The sequence below is a fragment of the Brachyistius frenatus genome, unplaced genomic scaffold (assembly GCF_029030835.1).
Source record: "Brachyistius frenatus isolate BFR_SWC_R1_liver_20210118 unplaced genomic scaffold, ASM2903083v1 Contig_134, whole genome shotgun sequence".
In the NCBI taxonomy this organism is placed as follows: domain Eukaryota; kingdom Metazoa; phylum Chordata; class Actinopteri; family Embiotocidae; genus Brachyistius; species Brachyistius frenatus.
The window spans coordinates 329249-355992 of NW_027210733.1; the positions used below are offsets into that span (position 1 = coordinate 329249).

At 42.0% G+C, this 26744-nt stretch overlaps 2 protein-coding genes across 5 annotated transcripts in view; one reads left to right on the forward strand and one right to left on the reverse strand.

Moving 5' to 3' along the window:
• Positions 1-7868: 7868 nt before the first annotated feature.
• On the reverse strand, positions 7869-25581 carry ints1 (integrator complex subunit 1). Of its 3 annotated transcripts, none has more exons than XM_069714704.1 (48): positions 25480-25581; positions 25011-25139; positions 24613-24903; positions 24287-24483; positions 23801-23938; positions 23539-23698; positions 23335-23440; positions 22933-23119; positions 22579-22724; positions 22353-22494; positions 22049-22225; positions 21850-21958; positions 21639-21759; positions 21460-21537; positions 21208-21365; positions 20823-20919; positions 20650-20741; positions 20487-20547; positions 20204-20401; positions 19577-19706; positions 18812-18991; positions 18519-18668; positions 18261-18440; positions 18049-18153; positions 17788-17955; positions 17378-17489; positions 17137-17295; positions 16898-17044; positions 16696-16794; positions 16294-16418; positions 15842-16096; positions 15583-15742; positions 15372-15503; positions 14450-14618; positions 13686-13827; positions 13460-13575; positions 13279-13366; positions 12898-13148; positions 11262-11391; positions 10382-10515; positions 10077-10269; positions 9847-9971; positions 9616-9725; positions 9309-9422; positions 9137-9207; positions 8956-9047; positions 8696-8805; positions 7869-8499 (listed from the first exon to the last, which is right to left on the reverse strand). In XM_069714704.1, exons 2-48 carry the CDS (start codon positions 25063-25065, stop codon positions 8384-8386), a joined length of 6576 nt encoding a protein of 2191 aa, XP_069570805.1. In that variant the 5' UTR covers positions 25066-25139; positions 25480-25581; the 3' UTR covers positions 7869-8383. The 3 variants fall into 3 exon arrangements, with proteins under 3 accessions (XP_069570805.1, XP_069570804.1, XP_069570803.1); XM_069714703.1 differs by having other exon boundaries at positions 20823-20922; XM_069714702.1 differs by having other exon boundaries at positions 20823-20922; positions 21199-21365; positions 25538-25552.
• The window catches only part of ttyh3a (tweety family member 3a), a 282548-nt gene continuing 268636 nt past the window's right edge, over positions 12833-26744 (forward strand). For both annotated transcript variants that reach the window (XM_069714706.1, XM_069714708.1), the window contains exon 1: positions 12833-12848. The gene's annotated coding sequence lies outside the window, so the exon portion shown is untranslated. The remainder of the gene's footprint in view (positions 12849-26744) is intronic.

Consider the following 26744-nt stretch of genomic DNA (forward strand, 5'->3'; position numbering starts at 1 on the left):
GTCAGAGCGGTTAAGAGTCCAATATTTAGATTCAGTCCAGTGAGAAGGACCAGGGTGGCTGTTAAGAGGATGCTGATGAAGTGGTGAAATGCATCCCAATGTCCAGGGAGAAAAAAAGAAGGAAAAAAAAAAAGACTGATGTGTCCACTTGGCTGTCAGAGCTATTGTATGTTGCTCAGGTGCTCAGCGCAGGTAGAAGGTGTTACCTGAAGAGTAAAGGTAGGACTTGCGAAGTGGAGGTGGCCTCACCTTCTTCTCCTTCCCCCAAATCCTTTCCCAGTCACATGACATCCAAACAGACGGCAGAACTTCGTTTTTGAGACTGAGGTGAAAAACCTGTGACTCATCGGTGTATTACCGTGTCAGTATTTACTGAACATGTCATTACTTTTCTAACCACATCCTACAATCTATTTCTAACATGCTGCATGTTACCTGAACGTCTTTCTCTCTGCCTTCCTGGGACAAGTTACAACATCTTTGCCTTCTGAAATTTCACAGGGTGAGACAAATGGGAGCTCGGTAAGTTGTGAGGACGTTTAGACACATACACCCGAAACAAAAACAAAAAACAGTTGTTCGGGTTTGTGGGGAAACATGAAGGCAGCAGAACTTAAACAGCAGGTTCAAGGATAAACACATAAAGTGACAAACCAGTGGGTTTATTTTCAGTTGTAAATCCCTGCTAATAACTTGCTATTTACACCTACTGTTGACTTTATTTGATTGTTTTTAGTAAAGTAACTGGCAGTGCTATTTTTTTTTTTTAGCTTTCACAACATGTATTCCTTGCCTTCTATTGATTTGATTTCCATTATTTTTCAAAACATCCTATCACTTGCTATAGATTGCTGTTAAACTTCAGACAAACTCTCAGCTGTAGCTACAAAGGCGCTGTTCTCACCTGGCATTAATAAGCATCCTGGTGCGATCAGATCCCAAGTGGGCAGCTCAAAGTTCATATGTCAACAAAACCCAAGAGGCATTGAGATCCAATCTGCTCAGACCACGTACGGAGGTGGTCTGAGATGCGTTTTGTGTTTAGCAAATGTTGAATTCAGCAAAGTTAACATGTTATCTGTGCTAATTTAGCTAACGTGGTTGAGATTCCCATCCTAAACATTTTATCTGCAAAATATATATATATATTAAAATATATATATATATATATATATATACATGGTGTGATTTTCTTCAGATGTCTGTGCAGGATCCTCATACAGTGTAGAAAACAAGCCTGTTAACGAGAAGATGAACGCTGTTTTATTTACACTTGAAAAATGGGGCATTGGCACTTATTACTCAGACATAATTAAACACACTTCTGAAGGTTGTTTTTTTTCTAAAAATATCATGACATTAAAATGATACTTTCTCATAGCAAATCCTTTAAAATGGTCATTTCAAACACGGAGAGCTTTCGATTTGATCATTACTCTCCTACTGAAACTTGGGGTTAGATGAAACTTCAAGCTTCAGTAGTTATAGAGAAACACTCATGTCATATTATTTGCTTGTTAATAACTGATACACTAAGTAGTAATACATGATTACCACTGCAGTAAAGTATGTCGTCAGTCGTCAAAGTGTTACCAAACAGAGGATTTTTCTGTCTCAGATCAAAGCATACACATCAACACATTAACAGCCAAGACAGGAAGATTATTAACACTTTTTTTTTCTTCTTCTTCTTCTTCTTCTTCTTTGAGCAAAGGCAGCTGTAGCTTAGCGCTGACGGATCTGTGATGAGATGATCACCAGCACTGTCTGTGTGAATTAAACACAGGTGTGTCAATTAATCCAAAGACACACATCACCCAACAACACATCTCGCTAACTGCTCGTCAGGTCGGATGGTGGCGAAAACACTGAGCCGTCAGTGTTCGTCACCGCTGAACTGACGAGGCCGAGGGGGCTTTGATCAGCCCGGGACCTCTGCAGGAGGCAGCTGGTCAGAGCTGAGGTGAGTCACGGGATGGTCATTGCAAGGCATGCAGCGAGGACTTGCAGCTCCATCACCTGTGTGGCCCTTTCATCTGCACCTGTTCAAACACTAAATTAAAGCCCCAGTGGAGGCAGTGGAGAGGTCGGGATTAGGCGCTGAGCAATTTGGATTTCTTTAAGTCCCGAGTTCAAACTGAAAGCTGATATTTAGGTAAAGTGGAGTGATTTGGATCAAATTGCGGACAGAGTTTGCCTGTTTGCCCCATAATGTGATCTCCTGACAAAACCCAAGAAAACTAAACACTGTAGCATCTCTTCAATCGGGAGCCTGATCCCTTCAAATCTGTGAAAAAGCTGCCCTACACACATTTTACCTAAAACCATTTCGATAAATGCATATTAAATGAATAATCAATTCCAGCACCCCGGTTTTTTTTTAGGTGAAGACACCACCAGTGAGCTGAATAAAAAATAAATAAATTTAAAAAAAAAAGCTTTCAGCACTGCTTCCTGTTTCAGAGATTGAAAGAAATTATTTCCTGGGTTTTCAGGGGGGAAAGGAAAATAGATTAGAAGTGTCTGGTTTGAGCTGTGGCTAAATAAACACTGTGTGCGGTTGGACTGACGACTGAACAGCCATCTCCGTTTGTCCCTGGCACACAGATAGTTAGGGGGATTTCTGGCCTGTCTGAAAGTAGACCCCCCCCCCTCCCACTGTCTCTCAAACTGCTGTGTTTGTCTGTGCCTGGGTCCTTTAATGCCCACTGATCCAGATAATCAGGGACAAAATTGGTGAAAAACCAGTGGGGGAGGTTCTGACAGTAGATGCTCAGAAGACCTGCTTGCGGATAATTGAAGGAGGCTTTAAGACAACAATAGTAAGGTGTAATGCCCGGCTGTATTGGAACGTCGGCTCCCTGAATGACAAGGCAACACTGGAGATCTGCAGCGAAAATCAGCGTATTATTAGCAGACCTTCAGCTGCAGGGACAGAACGTGCATTATCTCCGGGTTTAGCGAGTCACCAATGGGATGCCCTTCACCCGTCTTTAGTTTGAAACAGGCTTGTCTCAGCTTGTATTCATTCATTGGAAACGTGCAAACGTTCAGGACCACCTGAAATCACCCTGAAATGTCTCACTTAAAGTCCCCCTCCAAAAAAAAAAAAAAAGAAAAGGAGTTTGTTTTTGTTTTGATTATTACTTGAAATGGATGTTCGACTTAAACTTCAGAATAAAATCTGTGCAGTTTGATACTAGGGGGCCGTTTTCACATTCATCTGCTGAAATGGGGAAGTTTCTGTGTGGTCACTCAAAAGTTTAGTTGAAGAAGTTCATGTATGAGTCTGATTGTGTGACATCACAACTCATTTGGAAGCCAATCATCATCCAATGTACAACTTAGACAACTGGGACCACCTCACCACATCTTTTTTTTTTTTTTTTTTTTTTCCAGTCACAAATTATTATTCAAATTAAAATATTCGTATACATCTTACAGCATGCCTGAAGGGGACTTTTGAACCTGCTATAACTGATTTGGGATCAGTGGAATGACTTATTGCGTTGATATGTCAAACATATATGCAGCCGTAACACAGAGAAACATTATCAATCATTTTAAGATGTGGGCACCTGACAAATTTAAATCAGATATCCACTCTCTTTTAGCTCAGGTTTTCATCTCCTTCAACTCTTGAGGGAAATATCTAGCTAAATTCTCCACTATAGCCACACCAGCTAGTCACTAACGGTGTCTGTCTGCTGTCAGTTGCAAAACAATTAGTGTACACTCCATTTTAAGAACACTTTCGCTAAAAGAAAAATGCAGCCAGCTGCAGCCAAAAAAAAAAAAAGCTCTGAGAGTGAACCAAAACAAAGTTTAACAATAAGCCGGACCTCCCTATAAAGTTCTGGAAAGGCTACGGCAGCTTCAACTTTAGGTGACAATGTTCTGTAGGCTCTCCACTACGACAACCACCTTTCACATTATCATCTATTATATTATTATTATATAAATATTGATAATAGTGGCTTCCGAAGGGGACAAAACCCTGACACTTTAATACATGGCTAGCCACAATTATGCATAAAATAATCTGAAATTTGAAATATATCCACATAAAACACGTGATTATTTTTTATTCTGTTAACAAGGATCATGTGTTGACGTATAATCTTTTGGAATTTGTTGCAGAAAAAAACAAACCTTTCACTGAGCTGAAATTGAAATGAAATGATGTGGGCTATTTACCTACTTTTTTCCTTTGACAGACACGGCTGAAGTGGATTAACTGTCACACACTCTGCCCCTCACTGTGATAAGATACCATCTGATATAATGGAGATCGTGAACACTGCACATTATTATTCTTTCTCATCCACTACAATGGCACTTTAGCTCGTAAAACGAGAGTTCTGCCAAACGTCAGGCGAAGATGGATGATTATCGTCAGCTCCACTGTCGTGGGAATTTATCTTTGCGATGTAATTTGCAGGCTGAAGCAGCAATGAGCACATGTTCAATATTTAATGAAAGTATAAGTGAAGCTTAAGGGTTGTCACTTATGCCTCTGCTGTTAATGACATGTCACATTATCATACTTATCACATTGGGTCAATCTTAACTGCAATTACTGGGCTCATTTCTTTTTAATTCATTACAAATGTTGGATCATCTCAGTTGTCCACCTCAGTGCAAATACATCGGAAGTGTGTTCTTGGACTGCTTGAATATGTATTTTAGAGTCAACAGCCTGCACAAACTCCAGACTAAAATCTATTACTGGATCGGTATAATTCAATCATCGCACCTAAAATGTGTTTGTATCTTAGAGAAAAAAGTGTATTTCATGGCTGAGGAAGCCCCTATGCTCGGTGCCTCACTCTCCTTGGTAATAGTATCCCAGAGGGAGCAGGTTGATTGTTTTAGTCCTGGATCACTGGCCGTGGGATAAACCTGAGAGCCCAGCCTGCTTTTCATGTCAAAACCTTCAAGGGAAAGCGGCCACAATCCAAGAGCAATCACACTTGAGACATCAAAGTGCCACTGAAAAGAGAGGCGAGAGACGGTCCACATTTTTTCCATGCAAGCCAAGTGCAACTCAAGCGTGGAGTAAGAGGAGATGATCTAAGACGAGGGTGCCATTGAGAGGAAGACGGAGAGCAGACAGATGTGCACGGGCAGGTAGCGGCACATCGGGGCCCCTCCTGGAGCCGAGAGAGACACCGAGAAGCCTCCGCTGGTCACATTCCTGATCGCTGCTCAGTCACTGTCCACTTTCACATGGGCAGAAGGAACCAGCGACGGCCATGTGCCTGCACTTTTGAAACATTATTTTAAACACTTGCATTGTCAGTGCCCGAGGAGGTATTCTGATCCTTTACGCAAGTGAAAGTACAAAACGGGGGGAAAAAAATGCTCCATTTCGAGTAGAAGACAACATTTTACATAAAAGTAGGGGGAAAAGTATTATCAGCTTAATGCCCTTAAAGTATCAAAAGTCAAAGTACTCGAGCACAAAAGTGTCCTGAGCGACATACTGATGGAGAAACGTGTGACGCTTTACTATTTTAGCTGGTCGAGACGGAAGTAGTTGTAACTACTACTTTATATAGCGTTGGCTGGATTAGTCCAGTGGTTCCCAACATAAGGGACAGGTTCCCTCCATTGTGTCAAAAGCTAAACTTTGAGTGGACGGGGGTATAATATGACTAATGAGGTCGGAAAGAAGACAAAACAAAGTTACACTGCATGAATTTGTTTGCCATTTTTTTTGCCTTTTTGGGGGAAATATAATATTTGTGAATAGATTATTCGATGTTACTGTCTTGAGCAATCTCTATTGTGGGACTGCACACAACAAGAGTGGACGCTGTGTTTAAGGGGTCATGACGAACAAGCCAATGAGGTTGACGTTCAATGTATTAAATAAATGTAATGTTTGCTTTAAAATGTATGCTTTTAGTCTGAAAGGCCCGCCGCAAAAATATGCAGCTCAAAACAGCGTTAGTTTTCAGCTCTGCTCACGGTTGCTTTAACATGAATTATCCAATGTTTTATTACCACGAAGCAAAAAATGTTTCGTATCGACAAAGAAGCAATTGGCTCTGAGCAGCTGCATGAGAGGGCACCCAGCCTGGTGTGATGAATAAAGGCAGAGGTTGTTAACCTGTCAGTGGTCCATCAGACTATTCAGCAACAGGCCGGGAGCCTCCACCCCCTCCCACCACTTCCTCGTTAGCTGTCACTCATCTCTGTTCCACCTCACTGCTGCCCAGCCAATAGGATGCTGGCGCCCGACCAAGAGCCCAAGCTGCTAGGACTTGTGTCGTAAGTTGATTGATAACCATAAACAGAGCTTTTGGTCAGTTATAGGACACCATACAGGTGCAATTAACACATCAAACAGAAACAGCACAGAGATGAGCAGGCATGGTGCATGATGGGTTCACGTAGGACCGCGTCAGATATAGAAATGGGTGTATAAATGCATTAAATGCTTTTAATTTAATCTGTGTTCCTCCATAAATTGGCCTAAATGGCTGTTTTGGATCAAATTTGAAGAACTTACACCACCGGGTTTGTAACGGTTTTATATTCTTAAAAGAAAACGCAGCATTAATGAAGTTTTCGACAGCCTACTTCTCAACCATCCCGTCCACGTATCTCACTGAACGCCTGTTATTTCTGAATGACAGATTCCACTGACCCACCAGTGTGGGCATGTCTTACCTTCAGCGAGTATCCTCAGCGGTGCTGTGGCTACATCTCCACGTCTTCCTATGTAACAAAACACCGGCAGCATTCTGCTGTAAAATGGCCTACCCACATCTCACCTTCAAAGAAGCGTTTGGTCTGTGTGATTGAACAATTATCGCCGTGGTTAATTTACCATCAATAGGGAGTTTCCTTGTTTACCAGTATGCCTACACATTGTTTAACTTATCCCTTTGACTCCATCAAGAGGTTTTCAGATGAAGTCACTGGCACTGGGCAAAACAACTCCCACTTTCATGGCAAAATGGTTTCCACCACAGCATGAGCATCACGCCTTTAATTTGTCTGTTACACTCCAGTGAAGAGCGAGCGTACCTGTGACAGCTGTTTCTAGTTTTATCAGGATTCAAGAATTAATGGAATGACATGAAACCTAACACCATTTATTTTTTTTCCCTCTCAACCTTTTTTTTTTGAGGTGCTAGAATATATTTTTTTTTGGAAAAGTAATCGTGGGTCCGTGTGAAATTTCCGTTTTTATGATTTCAACATTAAAACTGCTTTACAAATGAAGTTGCAGTGAAATGTCTTCACTGAGCATCTGAACTACAACAGATAACTTCTGCAATCTTACATAGCGCACTTTATGTCAGTTAAAGCTGAATAAGAAACGATAAAAGAAAAAAAAGTCATATTCCAAAGGTATTTTATTAAGCTCATACTAATGTGGTTTAACGATGGTGTTCAGGGATTTGAGGAATTCACAACGTTGTTTGGGATGAAAACACTTTTGTATTTTGGCTTCTTAGTTTTAGTAATATGAAAGTTTTTTTAGCACAAAGAAAGGGATGACCAGCTAAAACAAACAAAGTTTGTCTGACGATACAGACTCATAAATAAGTCAACTTCTCTCGTAGATTTTGGAAAATCCAAATTGCTACAGCACTGATACACACTGCTGTGATGAGGCACCTTGATACAAAAAGGTTCAGTTAAATATATTAACTGTACAATAATGTTGATGTTTCATATTCATACTAATAAAAATATGAAGCCAAAACCGTGTAGAAAAAAACATTTTTCTCATGGGGCTCTGTAATAACGTATTCTATTGATAATTTAATAACCACAGAAATGCAAAAGTCTCCCTCTAAATCACAACCAAAACAGCTTTTACAAGTATTTCAAAACAATCTGTGTAATATTTGTTTCTATATCTATTTTTTTTTGTAATTCCTGTTGACAATTCCTCCAGTATTACATATTCTGCTGTCTTGAACTAATATAGCTGATTTACTAACGGCGCCTATTAATGTTCTATTTCATGTAGTTATCTTTTTCCATTTTTAGTGTGAATTATTATATCATCGTTGAATTTTTTTTTGCATCCCGTACAATGTAGCACACGCTCTAATTGTTGCATTATTACAGTAACATAAATGGTACCGTTTTAATTGTTTTCTACTCATTTAAAGGGAATCTTAATGCATTCTGTGAAGTCATTAAATTATCCAGAAGTTATTACATTACTGGTTGCTATAGCAGCTCGGTGGAGGATCCTTTAATCTGCACCACCGAGGAGCCACCGAGTTTGTTAATCTGTACTGATCAAATTAAATGTTTGAACTGAAGGGAATTAGAAAAAATAGTAATCGAGCTCTGGAATGCAGAGAGGGAACGACACAGTTTCCAATCAGATGTGGAATTGTACGCTGGGTTGTTATGTTGTTGCTTCCATGTGAAGGACCTTCATGGACTCCGAGATCATTGAACTGGTGTCAATTTGCCCGTAGATACCCACCAAAAACGCCTTGTGGAGCAAGATGTCCGCATGTTCTGGAGAGAGAAGAGAGTACAGTGCGTCACGCAGCTGCAAATATGTGACGATTACGGTTGTATGGTTTGTTAAATCACTTTAATTACGATATGATAAATACTCTTTATGAACGATATTGTGTTTCCTGGCACGGGAGTGAGAGCTTCTGATCAGCTCACCCTCAACAAGGATGTAGCTTATTAAGAATTCCCGTACCTTGACAGAGAAGCACGTATTCTGGGAGATTTCTTAGAGCAGTCTGCACCACGTCGAAGTTACCGCTGCCCATGCAGTACATGAAAGTGGGCAGGAAGTCTGTTGCCAGGCTGTGGCACAAAAAAAACATAGATGGTATCAAAGAAAACATGTAAACAGATGGACTGAAGAACAATGAGAGACTTTTTTTTTTTTTCTTCTTCTTTTTCTCAGCCTGCTTTTACTGGCTGGTTTGTCCTGACGTAGCGATGTAACCTTACCAGGGATTATTCTGGATGCAGCGCAGGGCCAGACTGAAGGCCATGTTCCGACACAGCTCCTCAGAAGACGTCATGAGTCTCTGCAGATCATTCTGCAAACAGCAACGCAAAGTGGCGATCGATGTGTTACACACGAACGAGACATGCTCTGGTTTTTTTGTGCATGTTGTTTGTGACTCACAATGAAGTACTGTATGATCTCTGGGCTCCTCCTTGACTTGTCATCCACCTCTGTCAACACTTCCAACACATCTATGAGCAGATGGCATTATATGGGGAAATAAAAGAGTGCATTACTCAGTGTGATCTGGGACATACACGGGTGAAATTGCTGCAGCAGAATGTTAGTTTACCCTCGACTGCCTCTCCTCTCGACATCTTTTTCAGATACATTGTCATGTCTGCAGCACTCAGTGAAAATGAGGCAGATATGTTGACTAGGGGAAGGGAACCAGCCGACAAGTCATCTGATAAAGAGCAAATACAATCGTTTCGTAAATGTAGCACAAAAACTGCTCGTAACAGGTACCGCTGAAAATTTAACCATCTATTCAGGATTACTTGCAGCTTGAATGTTGTTATATTTTAGATATACGAGGGCTCTGTAAAAACTCAAAGCACTCAAGAGGATGTGAGGCTGGTAATTACAACTGCGTTTACCATCTCTTTCTTCTGCTGTAATCTCTGCAGAGGACCTTCTCACTGGTAAAGTGAGCCCAGCGAGCAAAGACTTCAGCTGGACCAGGTCTGGATTTTCTGCACACATACACCTGAAACAGCAAAACAAAATCTCTCATTTTCAAGCAAAATCGCATCAACAGTTTGAAAAAGAACTGATTCAAGATGTTTAATCATCGCCGAATGTATTCAAAAGATACTGTTTCGGCTTACTGTAAGATGGCAGAGTGCCTCTGTAGATAAGGAATGGCTGCTGCTGCATCGTGCGTTATGTACTTCTGAGTGAACTGCAGAAACTTATTAATGAAGACCAACGGCGAACGAGTCCTCTGAAAGTTCTACAAGACGAGACGTGGACAAATACATGCAAATGCCGTTAAACTCTGATTTGTAGCTCATCAAAAACGAGTTAGGTCTGATCGGAAAGCCTGCCAGCAGCCCACCTGAAGGACCTTCATGAAGGACAGAAGGCAGTCCTGAAGCGCCCTCTGGTGATCACTGTGGAAAACAAGCGGCTGCAGCAGCTCCAGGATGGCGAGCACGTTGCTGAAGAATGTCATGTGGTTCTGCTGACGGAACTCCTGTATGTTTAGGTGCATGCGACCGTGCAGGAGGCCTGCAATCATGGGGAGGTGTCTGGGGGGGGGAAACAACAGTCAGCAGGTTAAACACGGCAGCAGATAATCCACAAATTAGTCATAACCCCAAAAACTGCAACAAGGTGTATTTTTTTTTTTTTTTTTTTTACCTGAGTAGAAGGACAGGGTGGGACACAGCGAGCTTCCGACAGGCGAGGTTAGCATCAGACACACGACCTTCAGCAGACTTTGAGTCTCCAATATCAGCCAGCAGTGTGACCAGGCGATGGACCAGGACATCCAGCTGAGAGACATTACATTTCCAAGTTACAATCTATATCATGCTGAAATCATGGTTTGAAGAACGGTTTGTCCAATAGTATTCAGCACAAAACAAAGCGTGTCTATTTGACAAAGACACGATAGTTTATGAAGAGAGGATTCTGATTATGAAAACAATTTTCAGCCAAAATGTATTTCCACCTTTCATTCCCCCAGGCAACACGAGGGGCGGTGCAAAATGCAAGGGGAAGGCATAATCAACAGAAGCAAACACAATCAATAAAAACAGGCACAATCCATAACAGCAGGCACAATAGATAAAAAAGAGAGGCACAATCAGTAGAGGAAAGATATTGAAACAGGCACAATCGATAAAAAGAGAGGCACAATCAATGAAACTCTGAAAACTTTCTGTGGGTAAATGTCAAGCGTGCCGAGCAGTCGATTAAACTTCCCCTATTTCGTGACCGTACGTCAGTGTTTCGCGCTTCTTGTGTTTAATTTTAATAGGACTTACAAAAATCAGTTTTAATCCACTTATGTAGGAAGTGGCTACATTTAATCAGGTGTTTGACGACACGTGCGGAATCTCTGGTCAAATTTTGACGTCTCTATAATATTCACAAGACAAACAAATTGAAATAATTATATCACGAAAGCAGCACATCAAAATTCAATTCAGTTGCAAAAAAAAAAATCAAAAAAAAAAAATCACTGGTTTTGTTTAGCAAGAACCGTGTGACGTGTAAAACACGAACACATCTTTACCTTGCAGCTGCTGCCGTCTGCGGCCCCTCCGCTGCTTAACGTGCCTTCAGGCAGGGTAACGTGCTGGATGACCTCGGGGAAGTGCAGATAGATCTGCAGTAGCAAATTCTGGCACCGCTTACTCATCGCACTGTTTAGAGCCAAAACAAAACAACAACAAAAAGTAAGTATACTGTATGCTATGGTTTCATCAATGAGTTAAGGCATCAAGGAATAAGACATTCACTTTGTGGAAAATACATTTTATATTTGTATTCTTAAGAACAGTTCAGCTGTCCAATCTGAAGCCACAAGCTTAATATGGAAAATAATCAAGTGTAATCCCTGATGTCATTGAGTTGTGTAGCTGGAAGCTATTTAATTGACAGTGAATGGCTGACCAGTTTTGTGCGGCCACAGAAACCCTGTCACAGCTTTTCTACTCAAGTGGGCTTTACTCTATAGTTGTTCTGACATTACAAAACACTCTCAGAGAAAAAGTACTCCAATTCACTCTCACTTGTCTTTTTCAGTTTGATCATCAACAGAGCTGACATGAAATCAGAGATTAGGGAGCACAATAAAGTCCTCAATTGTTTCTGTCTACAAGCGACAATAATTAATGTACATTAATGCAAACGAGGGACATGAACAGCATAATGTAATTCAGAGGTATTGCTTTCAAGTGACTGCAGTTTCATAAAATCCTCTTACTGCCTAAGGCTCTTGTCAAGCTCAAATGATGCACTGGCTACTAAGTGAAGAGTTTATTACAGCCGTGCATTAAGCAAATCACAGTGACCTTGACCATGAGGAAAGCGTCTAGTCGCTGTTCAATAGTTTGTGTGTAATTGGAATAAACACCAGCTTATCTGACAGCAAGCTCTTGCAAGAAGAATGCTTAACATACAATCGAGTGTTTATTCCACACAAGGCCAAAACCCTTTACTTTCAACATGTTTTTATCCTGCCATATTTTCCACAAGCAACCGTTTTACCAGACAGCTTAGCTGTACTTAAAATACTGTAATTCTGAAGCTAATTTTGCTTGACCTTGGCCAAAGTTTCCTCATTAAAGTGGTTTAATAACCAGAGACATATTCATGAAAGGAGGTTTTGCCTCCACAAAGAGTTGCACCCTGATCTCTGACAGCTAAGTCAAAGCAGGAATTCACAACACAGGCAAGTTTAGAGCTCCAGCCTTAATCCTCTTGCCTTCATTATAATACACTGAGCTTTTAAAGAGATCACAGTACAGACGACTTCTGGTGGTTTTAATTTCACACCAATAGACCTAATTATCGAGTTTTCCCTGGTCCGCAGCATTGTGGCTGACAGAGGAAGTCTGAAAAGTTCATCTGCACTGAGAAGTAAAACCTTGTGCTATTTACCCCAAGTTTATCAGCACACCATAACATTATAAAAAAAAAAAAAAGACTTTCAGTATTCGGGCTTATTAGAGAGAACAATACAATGTGTCAAAATGGACTGGCTGAGCACTTTGGTAAATTGTGCTTGGCAAACTGTAATGAACACACGTATCATAAACTGTGGATGGACGAGCAAAAAGAAATGAAACAAGAGAAATGTGAAGAAGAGAAGAGAGGTGTCTATAATGAAATACAGTATACCGGATGGCAACTAATATACACCTTACCTGTCCTCCCATTTCTTTGTGCAGTTGATGAGGTAGTCCGACACTTTCTTGATGTTTTCCAGCGCTCCGTTGCAGTAGGAGTGAAGGAGGGGCAGTCTGGACTGGATGAGGGAGCAGGAGGCCTGGCCCACACCGCTGCTGTCATTGTGGGGCGAGTCGCGACCGTTGAGCTCCGACTCCGACAGGATCAGGTCCACCAGGCTGATGAGCTCCTCTGAACTGAGTCGGAGCACAAATTTTTCTATTTTCTTCTGCACAGGAAAAAAAAAAAAAATAAATAAAAAAAAAATCATCATCATCATCAGCTTCAGAACTGTCTCCCTCTGATGTTGCTAAGTAAGGACTTTATAAGCAGATTTTTGTTTTTATTTTTTATCCTACTTGAGGGATCTTCTGGTCACGTCCTTGCCAGATACGTGGAATGTGGCTGCACGCCCACAGGAAGTCCAGAGCTGACGATGGGTCCAGTCTGAGAAACAGAAATTTGGCAAACTCTCCATGTAAGAAACAACATCCTCAAGAAAAATCAAGAAAAGAAAAAACGTTTAATAAAATGACGTACTTGTAGTCTCTGCGCTTGCTGAGAAGAGCACTGATACACTGCAGCAGGGTGGACCAGTTTGACTGATGTGTCAGCAAGGCCAAAAGATAAGGTCTGTAGGCTGGTGTGCCTCGTGCCTTAAACAGATAAACAGTAAGAGAGGATGCGTCGCTAATGCCGAGAAAACACCTACTCCGGTGTGATAAGACGAGAGGAGAACACTATCTGCAGACAATGCTTATCTTACCTTGTTGAGGGCAAACAGCAGCTTCTGCTGAAGGTCTGAACACACTGAAGTAACTTCAGGGTCGAGATGCTCCAGCCAATCAACGAGCAGCCCACAGCTCAGTCCCGACTTCGTCACCTCGGAGCCAGTGGCAACGGTCAAACTAGAATGTTACATTTATAGGAATGCAATTCAACTTCTATTGACTTCAACAGCCTAAATCAAGACTTCAAACAAAAATAATGCACATTACATCCACAATACGACTAACAAAGTCATTTCGTGTGTTCGGAAAGTGAACTGTTCATTACATCCAACAAATCCAAAATTGCACCTGTTGCGTTCCATTTAAAAGCTGCTTCGTTTGCCTTTGATTGATTGATTTTAGCCCACAAGAATCACAGGGCCGACACACTCTCTACCAACAATTTACAGACACTGTTCTACACAAATAAGTGCAATCACTCCATCTACTGGCACTCCTCAGATCAGACACTGATCAGACAGTGAACAGCTCGTTAGTATGTACCTGCCTCACCGGCATGATCGAGGTAAATGCAGTTCCCTGTAAATTTTCACAGCATGTGAATTGGAAAAGCCCCAATAAAGCTGCAAAATTAAACCATCCCGAACAAAACCCAGTAGTTAGTTTCCGAGTACAAGGCCACAGACAGCCGGCGCCGCTTTGCTATGTTTGTCACAGGCAGCCGTGTTTGTCATTTATTCCTGTCAAATATAAATGTTTCTTGCATGACTTGAGAGGGAAATAGAATTGCAGAGCTCACTTGTTAGAATCCACTTCCTTTTTCACAGCTCGCTCCTCACTTTCCTGAAGGAGCAAGGAAATCACCATGGCAACAGGGCCAGCCGTCCCGTTCTGTGTACCCACAGTCATCAACAGCGACAGTAGCTCCTCCAGATATGGCGATTTCACTTCCATTAGTCCTTGTAACACTGAAATAACAAATAGCACATTCAGTAGTGGGCTTTGGACGGCCCTAACTGAACGCTTATAAAAGAAAACTAAATGTTAAATGTGACAGCAGCTTGTGTGCTTTCGTGGCAGCAAACTGCGGATGTAACAATATATCACCATATGATTTCCTCAAACCAATAAAATGGATTCTCTTCACCAGATGTTTTGTTACTGATTCAAGCTGCTGTTTTTCCTCACCATCCCTGCTTTTGTTTTCTTTTTATTGTAAAGGACTATTTTTGTCTCGTGCTACCTGTATAAAAAAATCTAGAAGGGTCAGAAATTATACTTTTATTTAACTGATAGAAAAATTTGAAAATGCAACAATCCATAATGACAATAAACCGATGTATCTAAGCTGTAGGCCGAGGTACCCTTTTGTAATTAGCAACAAAAAACACACAAAAAAAACAAACAAAAAAAACCCCACAGAGCACACCATGTTGCACCTTCATATTTCTACACAAGCAAGAATAGCCAAAACAAACACCGGCACTAGAGAGGGCCCTACACATTTTTGTGAGTTTCCGGGCCACCGTAGACTCTTTTACATGCATGGAAAGGGAGGAGTTATTCAGTTTGTCACTGAGATGCTACTAAATCTACATACTGCTCCTTTAACTCACCAAAACCAAGTAGTTGATTAACTTCCTTTTTCAGATGCTCTATCGACTAATCTTTCAAACGAAAATCAATGCACCTTCACATCCACACAGTGACCCCAGTAATACCTTTGCCGATGAGCTCAGCTTCTGCATTACATCTCTCTCCAGCTTTCAGCATCGCCATGACGGCTCTCAGTGGCACTTCAGTATCTCTGCGATAGGCCAAGGCCTCAGCCAGGTGAAGGAAACCTGCACGGACTGCAGAGCAGAGACACTTATCAGTCCTTGTTTATATAAAACGATGCATCTGAAGAAATAAAACAGTCAGGGTTCTTACCATCACTGTGTCTGTGTTTATGAGAGTTCTGACCAGCAAAGGATTTGAGGAGGGTCTTCAGTGGCCCCGGCTCCACAGTTGGGTTGTCCAACCAGATTAACATCTCAACAGTGACTTTGAGGAATAGTGAGGAGAAAGCAACATCCTGGGACACGAGACGCTGGAAAAAAAAAAAAAAAAAAAAAGGACAGAAATATTAGAATTACATGCTTTATAAAGCAGCATACAGAATTATGCACTTCCTGTCCGTATGTTTTACCTGGTAGAGGTGAAGTTGGCGCATAAGTGGACACGAGAGCGCATGGCTGCGGTGCATTGACATGACAATCGGCGCTGCATGGGCAGACGAGAGCAGGGCTACGAATGCCTGCAGCAGACGAAAGGCCAAACCACCCTGCTGAATCTGACCCTGCTTGGCTCGCATAAGCTCTTTAGCCAGGGCCTGCTGCAGGGCCAGGGAGAGCTGACTGGGAGGAGGGCCGTGCCAGCGAGGGTCCACCTTTACAGGGAAAATCTGCGGAAGGAAAGGAAAACAAACAAGTCGGTTTGATAGCGAAGTCACTCAACAACAGTTTCAAATGTTTTGATGTGAAACTATTTGCAATTAATAACTGGCATTTAGCCCAAAGAGAACAGTGCTCACAGACGATCAGTTAAAAAGAAAAGAAAATATCACAAAGAGATGAGAAACAAACAAATTGTAAATCTTACCTTAAGCAACATCCCTGTGAAATCATCATCAGGCCCGACTGCAGGAAGCTGACTGGCTGCTCTCATCTTCACAGAGCTATGAGGCGTTTCCACGGTAACTTTGGCCTTACTTGTTTCAGCTGAATCTGTCAGGGATAATGTAATAGGGGTATTAAGTAATTTTGATAATTTACATACATTTTTACTATGTAACTTTGTCATCTTCTTCACATGAAAGGCCGAAAACATCTCAGATTATGTGCGAGCAAAAATCAAATCTTAATATTGTTAAAAACATAAAAAAAATTAAAGTTTAGAGAAGTGATGAGGATAAACATTGAACAAAGCCATATTTATTTAAATGTGAAATATTGTAGGAGCTAAAATTGCACATAAACAACCATTAGGAGGATAAAGTCTGACCTCTGAGTGGAGGAAGAGAAGAACTAAGTAAAGAATGGAAAGTATGCCCCCCGGTGGCACCACGCTCATGTTGCACCTCAACCAAGTGGGCCATGTAGTCTGTTGCAGAGGAAATACACATTAGGCTCAATTATGAAGATTTTAAATGAATCCAAGACATTTTTTTTTTTTTTTAAGTGCTTCAAAGTAGACAAAATCTCACGCTTGTCCATGATGTTCTGCTCCAGCGACTGAGGATCGTGAGAGACAGCCTGATCCAGGTACTGCAGGAGTTTACTCATGCTGGAGACAGGAATGCCAAAGGATTGCACGAACAACAGCAGCTGCTGAGGCTCCAGGTCTTGTAAAGCTGCAGGAAATACGTGCATGGGTCCATTAAAAAGAAAGCAATTATTTACTCGGTGAGCAGCACACAGCTTTGTATACAATACCAGGTCGCACCTGCATCGACCAATCGGGAGACCTCAGATCGGATCATCCTCAGTTTCAACCAGTCTGGCAGCAGAAGAGCCTCCTCTGAGGTGTCCACCAGGAAGGCAGTGGGTAGAGGTTTCTTGTCGGGAAACCAAATGTCCAAAAGAGCATGGAAATCACTCTCTCCTGTAAAAATCCACAATCGTAAACGCGTTCTTACAGCCCGTTTAACAATGTAAATATTGAACTTTAAAGTGAAGCAGACTACCTTTGGGTGGCCCCAGAGTCAGCAAGATAACCATGGCATGGACTACAAGAATGTGCATCGTAGCGGTCTCTCCTGTAGTCCAGCGCAGAAACACCTGATCCTGAGATTCTGACTGGAAACAATAAACAACATAAGAATTGTCGAGCACAAGTGTTATCAAGTAAATCCACACTTTTATGAATAGTAAATGCCTATAGTTACAATACAAGACTTAACCTTCACTTAAAAAAATATATTTCAGTTGGCTGACTGAATGATCACAGGAAAAGGACAAGATCACAAATTCGAACTGCGAGAACATTTTTGATGTATTGAAGATGAAATCACTGAAACAGTGAGAATATAGGCAAAAAGTTTCCCATGATGTAAATGTCAGTTCAATTAGTAACACAACTCTCGTAAGCGCTCACCCAGCTGTAAAGATCCTCCCCATCCTTGGTCTTCCTCATCCGCTTGATGTAGCTAGAGAAGATAGTGAGAAACGCAGAGAGCACAGCGTCCGACTCAGGCCGGGTGGAGTGTTTGGAAAAGAGGCTGTTCATGATGGTGGAGCGTTCCACAATCAGCCGGGCAATGTCCTGCCAAGAGCAAGAGAAAGACTGCTCTGTGAAAACTAAACTGGCGAGAGAAAATCATGTAATGCGAAACTGTAAATAGCTTGCCATTATTACCAGAGCCAGGTCGTTATGAGAAGCCTGCTCCTCCACTGGTGCATGCATGGATAGGTAGATGAGATAGGCACTGATCGTCTGTGGATCTGTCTCCATGTGAATGGCCTTCAAGGGAGCAGACAGACAAACAAACAAACCCTTTAAACTCCTACTTTTCAATAGTCATACATTTATTTCCACTGAATGACAGTTCACTTCTAAATCACACTGACCTGCTGCAGTGCAGTGGATGTCATGCCCCTCACACTGTCAAACAGGGGGAGCTTTGGTAGGTCTTGCAGCAGCCACTGGTACCCCGGCAACAGTTCAGCATCTGCAGAGTCCTCCTCCATTGGCTGGTCTCGCTCCTCTCCATCTTTCAAGCCTCCTTCACTGAGCACCAACGACAAACCCTGCACACAAATACGCAATATACATGAAATAATTGGTTACAGTGCGACTAGAGGTTGGTTCTGTTTTCGATACGGTACCTTCATAGCCAGAACTCTCGATGCCACCTGGGAGGAGCTGAGACGACGCAGGAAGTAATCCAGCACTTCGCACGTTGTCTGTTCGTCCGCTTTGGGACCCAACAGAAGATCCTGGAGCCGTCCAAGTAACTGCCTTTGCTTTTGTTGTCTCTAACAGGAACAAAGATAATATCAACCCAACAGTCCCATTTTGTGAATGCAAATATGTATAATTAAAATGTATCTAAAAAATGTTGCATGCTGCATGTCCAGTGCCTTGTAATCAAGACAAAAATCCCAAATAATCAAAATACTTGTCTCTTCTTGGCCTTCTGCTCTTTGCTCTCTCCTTCTTCGTCGTCCTCGATTGGCAGGCTGTCGTCAGCAGCGTCATGCAGAAGGAATTCACACAGGCACTGCACTGGAAGCACATCCAAGGACCCTTCACTGGACTGGACCAAGTCAGCCAACCATGGCATGGACTGAGAGGAAGCCTGTCAAGGATTAAAAAACAATGCATTACAGTTAAAAGGAGCCACACTGACACTACAAAAGCAAAGACTAATGTCATATTGTCTCTTCTTTTAGCCACGGTACATTATATTAGGCTCAATTTGTTTGCTCCTGGCCAATGCTGTACCTTTTTAGCTTAAATTCTGGGTCATTATAACAAGTATTTGCACCAAGCTGATACACATTATGTTTGTCGAGGCATGATGTCTATTTTGAAGGCAACATATGTGTCCGTTTTGTGTGAGTTAGAGGCAGTCTGACAAAGACTTTGAGCACGTTTTAAAACATCGTAATTTGTTTTGCCTCAACTCTGTTAGATTTTGGTGATAAGTAAAGACGGGTTGAGAAAACTGAGCAACAGACTGAGTAGCACACCTGATTAATTGACTTTCTTAATGATGGCTCTTTTTCATTAGATGTCTCAGAAAGCTGAGTGAATCAACATGCACAAGACCAAGGCTCCAACAAGAAAAGCAGCCATATTCAAGAAACTACAAAACTGAAACTTTAGGAAAATAAAGCTGGGGGCTGTTGAAGCGGGGTCAGTTGTGTACGAGGCCATTTACCTGTCTCTGGATGATGTTGAGAAGAAAGTCTGGGTTGCGGCTGCGGCAGAGCAGATGACCAAGACGCAGAGACTGGTTGAGAGTTTTTACCTGCTCCTGGACCTGAGGAGGAGGTCGGCGAGGAGGACCCCTGAACACAAACAACAGCCATGAGTCGATCTTTCCATCACAAGAATGTTCTGAACATTTATTATTACTGTTAAAAGCTCACAAGTTGATCGAGTTACACAGGACATTTTGCTGACCATTATGTTGTAAGACTTGCATGCAGCATAACAAATAGAACTGTCTAGGTCAGCTGTCTCAGATCTGTATAGCTTGAGTCTGAAACCCCTACTTCCCACTTTGAGCAACTTTTCCAGCTGATAACTAAGGCATATTTTTTGAGGATACAATTTGTTTACGAAGATGCTTACAAGCCTGCCTTTTTGGAGGACTTAAGGAAATATTCCTTTAATGATAGGCTTTGACTTTATGTGGAACATCTAATGGTGATGCCAAAATAGTGAGATTGTATAATGCAAAAAGGATGAGTATTAAAGTTGAGCATATTCCCAGCACAATACGGTATTTCAAAGGTTCTAATTTAGGAGCACAAATCTGAAGTCATTTCTCTCGCTTTCTTACTGTGGGTCCAGACTGGTAAGCTGAGACAGCAGCAGGCTGTTGCTTTCTGTGATGGTCTGTTTGGTGGAAGCTGCTGCCAAGTGGCTCTCAAAGGCCAAGATCTCTTGTTTCTCTCTCTGGGAGATCTGGAGCTCCCTGTTGATCATCTCTGTCTTTGTGTCCTCATCCGCAATGGTGCAGGGAGGGTATGTGTAGTTACTATGGAAACAGAGACAGAGGTGTGTTAGCTGTTCAGCATTATCATATTTAAATGGTTTTATTCTCATTTATACCCTTTGCTTACTTTGTCATAACCATCTCCATGAGCATTTTCAGAGTAGGATATCCATCCCAGGCAGCCAAACCTAAAGGGAAAATTGTCAGACAACATACTTTATCAAAAATATTGCTTTTAATACATATAACAACTTATCATAAGTATGTGTATATGTGTGTGATTAGTTTACCTATCTTCTGAGGATTGAATGCAGCCACCACAAGCAACAAGAGCCATGCCTTCCAATAGAGCGTGGATATTGCCAAATTTGGTGGTTGGTACCTTTGAACAATAGGAGCCATCTGTTATTTTAGTCTGTAAACTGTACGTGACATTAAAAGGCATTACAGACAGCTGACGTACCCTGTTGGCAGCTGAATGTTCTCTGGGTGGTGGTATGTACACAGATTCAGCACTGCATCAATGAGTTGGATCCTTTCCACCTTCAGGACCTCTAGATCTGCTTAATAAGAAACAGTCTGTGAGCTTTGTGGCTTACAAATGCTACGCTGAAGAACCACGCCAAGAAAACTGTAACAATGAACTATTGCCTTTTGTTCACACTTTCCTGGCACGATTTAGCAAAGATTTGCAAAGATAAGGAGTTGACTCTTGGAAGACTTAAGGAAGCTCGTTAAACTGACGCACAAGCATTTACTTATGTCCAAATGTTCTGCCAGAGTGTAACATAAACATCTGTAACTGTGATCATAAATATTTCCAGCCAAAATGGAATCACCATGCACACCATCAGACTGCACTCCAGCAGCCCTTTTAACCAGGTGATCTGCGAGCTCCATGGCGTCTGCCGGACCCAGAGGCAAATCACGCGACAGCCCGATCACTAGGATGCGCATCAGTGTGTCCTCCAGCAGAGGCACCTCCGAACAAAGGCGGAGGAAGAAACTGAGGGATGAAAACAATTAGCTCCGTAAAGTCTCAGTCGTTAAAAAAAAAAAAAAAACTGTTATTCATTTGTGAAGGCTGGAGGGAGACTCACTTTCTGTCACTCTCTGGAGGCCAGTTGTCCCACTTGTAGTACGTCTCGGGTTGCTCTGTGAAAAGCACTTTGTGAAGGCTGCGGACATAAAAAGGGATAAATCATTTATCAAGAGCAGAAAGTATGACTAGCTCATGCAGATTGGACAATAAACAAATAAGTTACATGCAGATACTGACCAGTGAATGTAGTCTTTTGAGCCAACTTTGCTGATAGTAGGAACCACAGTGTGAAGCCACCACACAGCGTCTCTCTGAATGGCAGCTATCTGATTCTGAAACGACCTCAGCCCCTCCAGATCTGAAACAAACCGGAGACATGTTCAACCCAAGGCGAAGCCAATCCCTCATATAATGAATTAAACTCGAAGAGCAAAGACACAGCACGCACTCTTCTTCTCTCCTTTGTCCCATGCAATGCCGGCTTCCTTGACCTGAGCAGTGATGCCCAACATCATGGAGACGGTGAGTAAGTCAGTCACCTGGATGACAAAGCGCTCCTATACAAGAGAGGAATATAAACAGTTCAGAGTCAAGTGTAAATAAAGGAACAAATGAGGCAGTGCTGGGGAATATTGGTGTCTACTTACCTTGAACTCCATGTCCACGTAGCTGGCCTCCTTCCTCTCCTGCATCAAACCAAAGCAGAAGGACTGGAAGTTGATCTCGTGCTTGGTCTGTTTGATGATCTCTCTCAGCAAAGCTCGGGAGGCACGGAGATAATCGTCCTTATTGGTCAGCAAGTCTTGGAACACCATCGCCAAGAACTACAGACGCAACAATACAAGAAGAAAGACAATTTTGAGAAAATAAAGGAATTTCAAACCAGAATTTAAAAGCGAAATAAAATTAATAATAACATTATTTATACAATTCAAAAGAGTCTAGTTCCACCTTTGGCGCCTGCTCTGGGCTGTGTTGCAGCACTGTGTGGAGGACTTGCATGTTGTTGGGGTTCCTGGCATTCGACAGCTCATTAAAGATCACCAGCTTCACCATCGTGCTCAGGTTGTCTCTGTGTGCATTTAGCAGCTCCCTGGAGAATCACATCCAAAGCACCAGTTAAATGTGAGTTACTGAGATTTAAAGACAAGATGGAGGCAGGACAATAAGCACAGACCTGACACACAGCATGTAGTGGTTGAGGAGGACTTTAGGTTTGAGTCGGATCTTGATCAGGTTGGAGATCACCTCCATGTCATCTGCTCCGTGGGTGTTGCAGTTCATGCACAAAGACATGAGGAGGTCCTGAGCTGGTCGAGTCAGCTGAGCACACAAAAAGATAAATATAAGAGTTAATGCTTAGTAATCAATAAACAGTTACTTTTGATTGTTTTGTTTTCTACATCAGAGGATACATTTAACATTTAACTTACAAAGATACTGTGACAAATGATCAGGATCCCTACTTAAGAACACGTGACAAAATACTGTTAAAATAAAGTATTGCCGTTATCAGTGTTAAACCCCTCACCTTTGGGTTCTGGAGCCACATCTCCAGCCTCTGCACAGCCATGAGTCGAGCCTCTTTGTAGCCACACGTGGCTGTGAGCAGACGCAGCAGGTTTCGGGACACATTGTCCATCGGCTGCCTGCGGTTCAACTGATCTCTGAGGACGTCGAGCACGTAGTCCTCCACGCTCTCTGCCAGTTCATCATACCTGCAGATCAAATCAGACCAGTGGATGAGAAGAAGAAAAAAAAAACCGTCAAGGAACTCAGTACATTTTTGTAAGCATCATTCTACATAATTCAACTGAGAAATATGAATGAAAGACCACAATCTAATCGTCCACCAAAAATATAAATTTGATATACAAATCAGAATGGACTGTACACTGTAAAAGTAGTCACAACTATGTGGGAGCTTTAATACCTCGGCATAACCTGTCCTTCGTCCTCAGGGCTGAGTTTCTCTTCTGCTATCAGCAGTTCAGTCTGGCTGTCATCCTCATCTGGGGTTGAGGGATGAGGGCTGCTGCCTAGAAGACCGAAAAGCAGCATAACCAATTAGCACTTGTTTCCGACATCGACAAGCCTAACTCCGAACAAGCCGGGGCATCTTGTGAATGTACCATACCTGCACTAAGATCTCCGCCAGAGCGGCCAGTGTCCGCCTGCAGTAACATGCTCTTTGGGGGCATCCTTGTGCCAAAAGCAGTGTGGAGGTTGTCAACAAAAGTCTTACAGTGAGAACTGTCCACCCAAATTCTTTCCCCCAGCGAGTCCTCAATGTACACCTGAAAATGCATTAATCGACAAATTAGAATAAATGTCTCATGCATGACAGCAATAAAAGGTTGCCAACATATCATTTCTGAGAATTATCTGGACATTCTCACTTTGACAAAGATCTCTGGCCAGTTCTCGTCCTCCTCGTAGGCTGCCATCAGCAGATTGCAAGCGAGAACAGAGACCAGGCTGTTGCCTTTAGCTTTAAAGTTGATGGAAGCGTCCCGACGCAGGAGGCTGCACAAGGCCTAGTGACAAAAAAGTGGAAAATAATACAAATCTAGTCAGATTCCATCATCTGTGAGGTTCACTTGAGGAAAAAATACTGATGTTCACTGACTTTACAAGACTAATGTTCTATTTGTGCAATGCATTTAATATCAAAATGTACTTTTTATTCAACTCTTAAGTTAAATGATTGTACAACTACACTGCTGAAAATGTATCATCGCTATTTTGTCATGACTTTCACATTATATTAAAATTAAAGAGAACATTAAGATAAATGTGTCTTACATGGTTAAAACTGGTCCCTATAAATCAGTTAATTTCCTCTGGGCATATATATTAAAACATCACTGCATTAGAGGTCTTACCTCAATAATTCCTTCAGTAGCAAAAACGTTGGGCTTGATTTTGGCCAGAAACATGAGGCTGAGGTAAAGTGTGATGTCAGGCTTGGCTCTGTTCATCTTTAGTTGTTTCACTGCTCCACACAGCAATCCCTCAATGCGATCATCATTTCCCTCCGATTCTGCAGCCTCAATTTCATCCAGCAGTACTGCTGGAGAAACTGCCATAAAAAAAAAAACAAACATGAAGCTTCACTTGCTTTGGCAGTCATCAACTGAGGGTTCGCAGCCATTTCCATGTCAACTTTAGCAATTCTTTCAGAAATACAGACATACAGCCAGTGACTTACCTTCAATAGGTACGACTGACGGTTCCTTTATTGAGGGGGATATAGCCCTCTTGTCCACAGCTGCGACATCAGCAAGTCGTCCCAGGGCGCTGACTGGAGGGGTGGTGGATAGTTTGGGTCGCTTGGCGAGGTTGGACAGACCCGATGAGGAAGGCAGAGCCGAGGAAGTCTCTCTTTTTCTGTCGGCAGGTAAACCTGTGGACGCTGGCTTCAGGAGGACAGCGGGGGCTTTGGACTCTCCAGCCTGGCTCTTCGACCCGAGAGCAATGAAATCTCCTGGTGGAGGATGACCTGGGGAAAAGTCACAGTTAAGATTTTTGCTTAGACACTATCATCACGCCATGACACTACGATAACACTCGGGATGGATGGATGGATGGATGGATGTCAAGTCATACCTGAAGGTTTGGCAGCACTGGGGCGCCTGAGAGTCGTTGGCTTTGGACGATTCATCTTCACTGACAGGTACAAGTCTAAACCAAACCCACAGCAGGTTGAGCAGGGGACATGACCGAGCTTAGGTTGGCCTGTGTGTGACCAAACAAAGAATAAACACAAAGTTAGGAACATTAGCTAGGTGCTAACATCTATTGGCTTTTTGAGAACCTAAATCAAAAACATATAACGGGCTGCCAAAGACAACAGACTTAGCAATATAAGAGCAAGTTCAGAAGATATGTTCAGTCTTAAAGCTGTTAACTACATCTGGACAACCGACGGGACCAAAAAAAAAAAAAAATTGCTCGGCTAACAACAACAAATCTGGCAAACGCTTAATGTGGCTCTTAGCAAATTTAGCGTCACGCGTTAGCAATGAAAGCGAGCTAAGAGTTAATTATCTTTGTTTTAAAAAAAACAAAAACTCACCGTGATAAAAAAAACAAAAAACAACCTGAACGACGTTCTTTACACAATAATTACTGACATTAACCGCCTCAAAGCTGAGAAGGACCGAGCTACGGTGGCTTGTTCTTCTCTGGACTGGTGGTCCCTTGAACGATGCGCCCTCCAGCGCCCTCCAGCGCCGGGGATGGTCAGGTACACCGGAAGGTAATTTACCGGTGCTGATCAACCTCTTAAAAGCGGGACGAAGTATCGATGCCTCGCTTCAAAAGTCTTAAATACTTGTGTTTTGGGCGTCTGGGTAGTTGCCGTGAGTGCATGTAGCTGGCAAGAGCGACCAAAAGTTTTACTTTGAAGTTTTTTTTAACCGGAAGCTTTACTTTTTTTTATATATATATTACGTCTACCTTGACGAGACTTTTAGTTACTCACTGCGACCAGCAGGGGGCGTTATTACAAAAGTTCAAAATGCCACATTTTGTACTTGTGTATTGTAAAGATCTGCCTGAAGTATGTCTGCTGTGCAAACTTAAACGATAGAGGCGTAATTACCTACTACCGAAGGGCAACGTGTATGTGTGTGCCGTCTGGTGGCCATAGTAACAACTAATGTAACTTCCGGTCAATGCCTTCAAAGTAAAACTGTCTAAACAGACGGAAGTGTAGTTACGCGCTGTTCCCAAGGAGGGCACTGAAACGCCAAAATTTGTTTATATGAAGAAGAAAAAAACAAAGAATTAAAAAAAAAAAAAAATGCTTTTATAACAAATTAAATAAATACATTGTGGTTTTACTTAAATTGTTACTTCATACCTATTGTGAAATATAGTATATGATTATATAATTACATTTTATCCCTTGGAAAAGTGTTCAGTATTAGATTTATAGATGCACTGTTAGATGGGCAGCTTTCAAAGCTATAGTGTCCGTTTAACATACCATACATCAAGTAAAAAAAAAAAAAGGCCTTGCTGTCATGCTGGTTTTGAATACCTTGTCTGCCATATTTCAAAGCAGAGAGTCACTGTTTTTAAAGTAATTACTTTTGTACCCTGTACTACAAAAACACCAAGTATGAGAGTAATGAGTTGATTTATAATTTGACTACATTGCATGGTCTTGTAATTCATGTGTGTAAAAATACAAGACCAAGAACTCACCAGCAGATGTCATCTTGCCGTCTGCATCAACCGCGTCAAAACACTGGTTCATTTTAAACACAGATGTTGACAATTTAATGGGGTTTGGTAGCTGTTTGGGAAAGGATTTTCCCCACCACTAGTGACAGT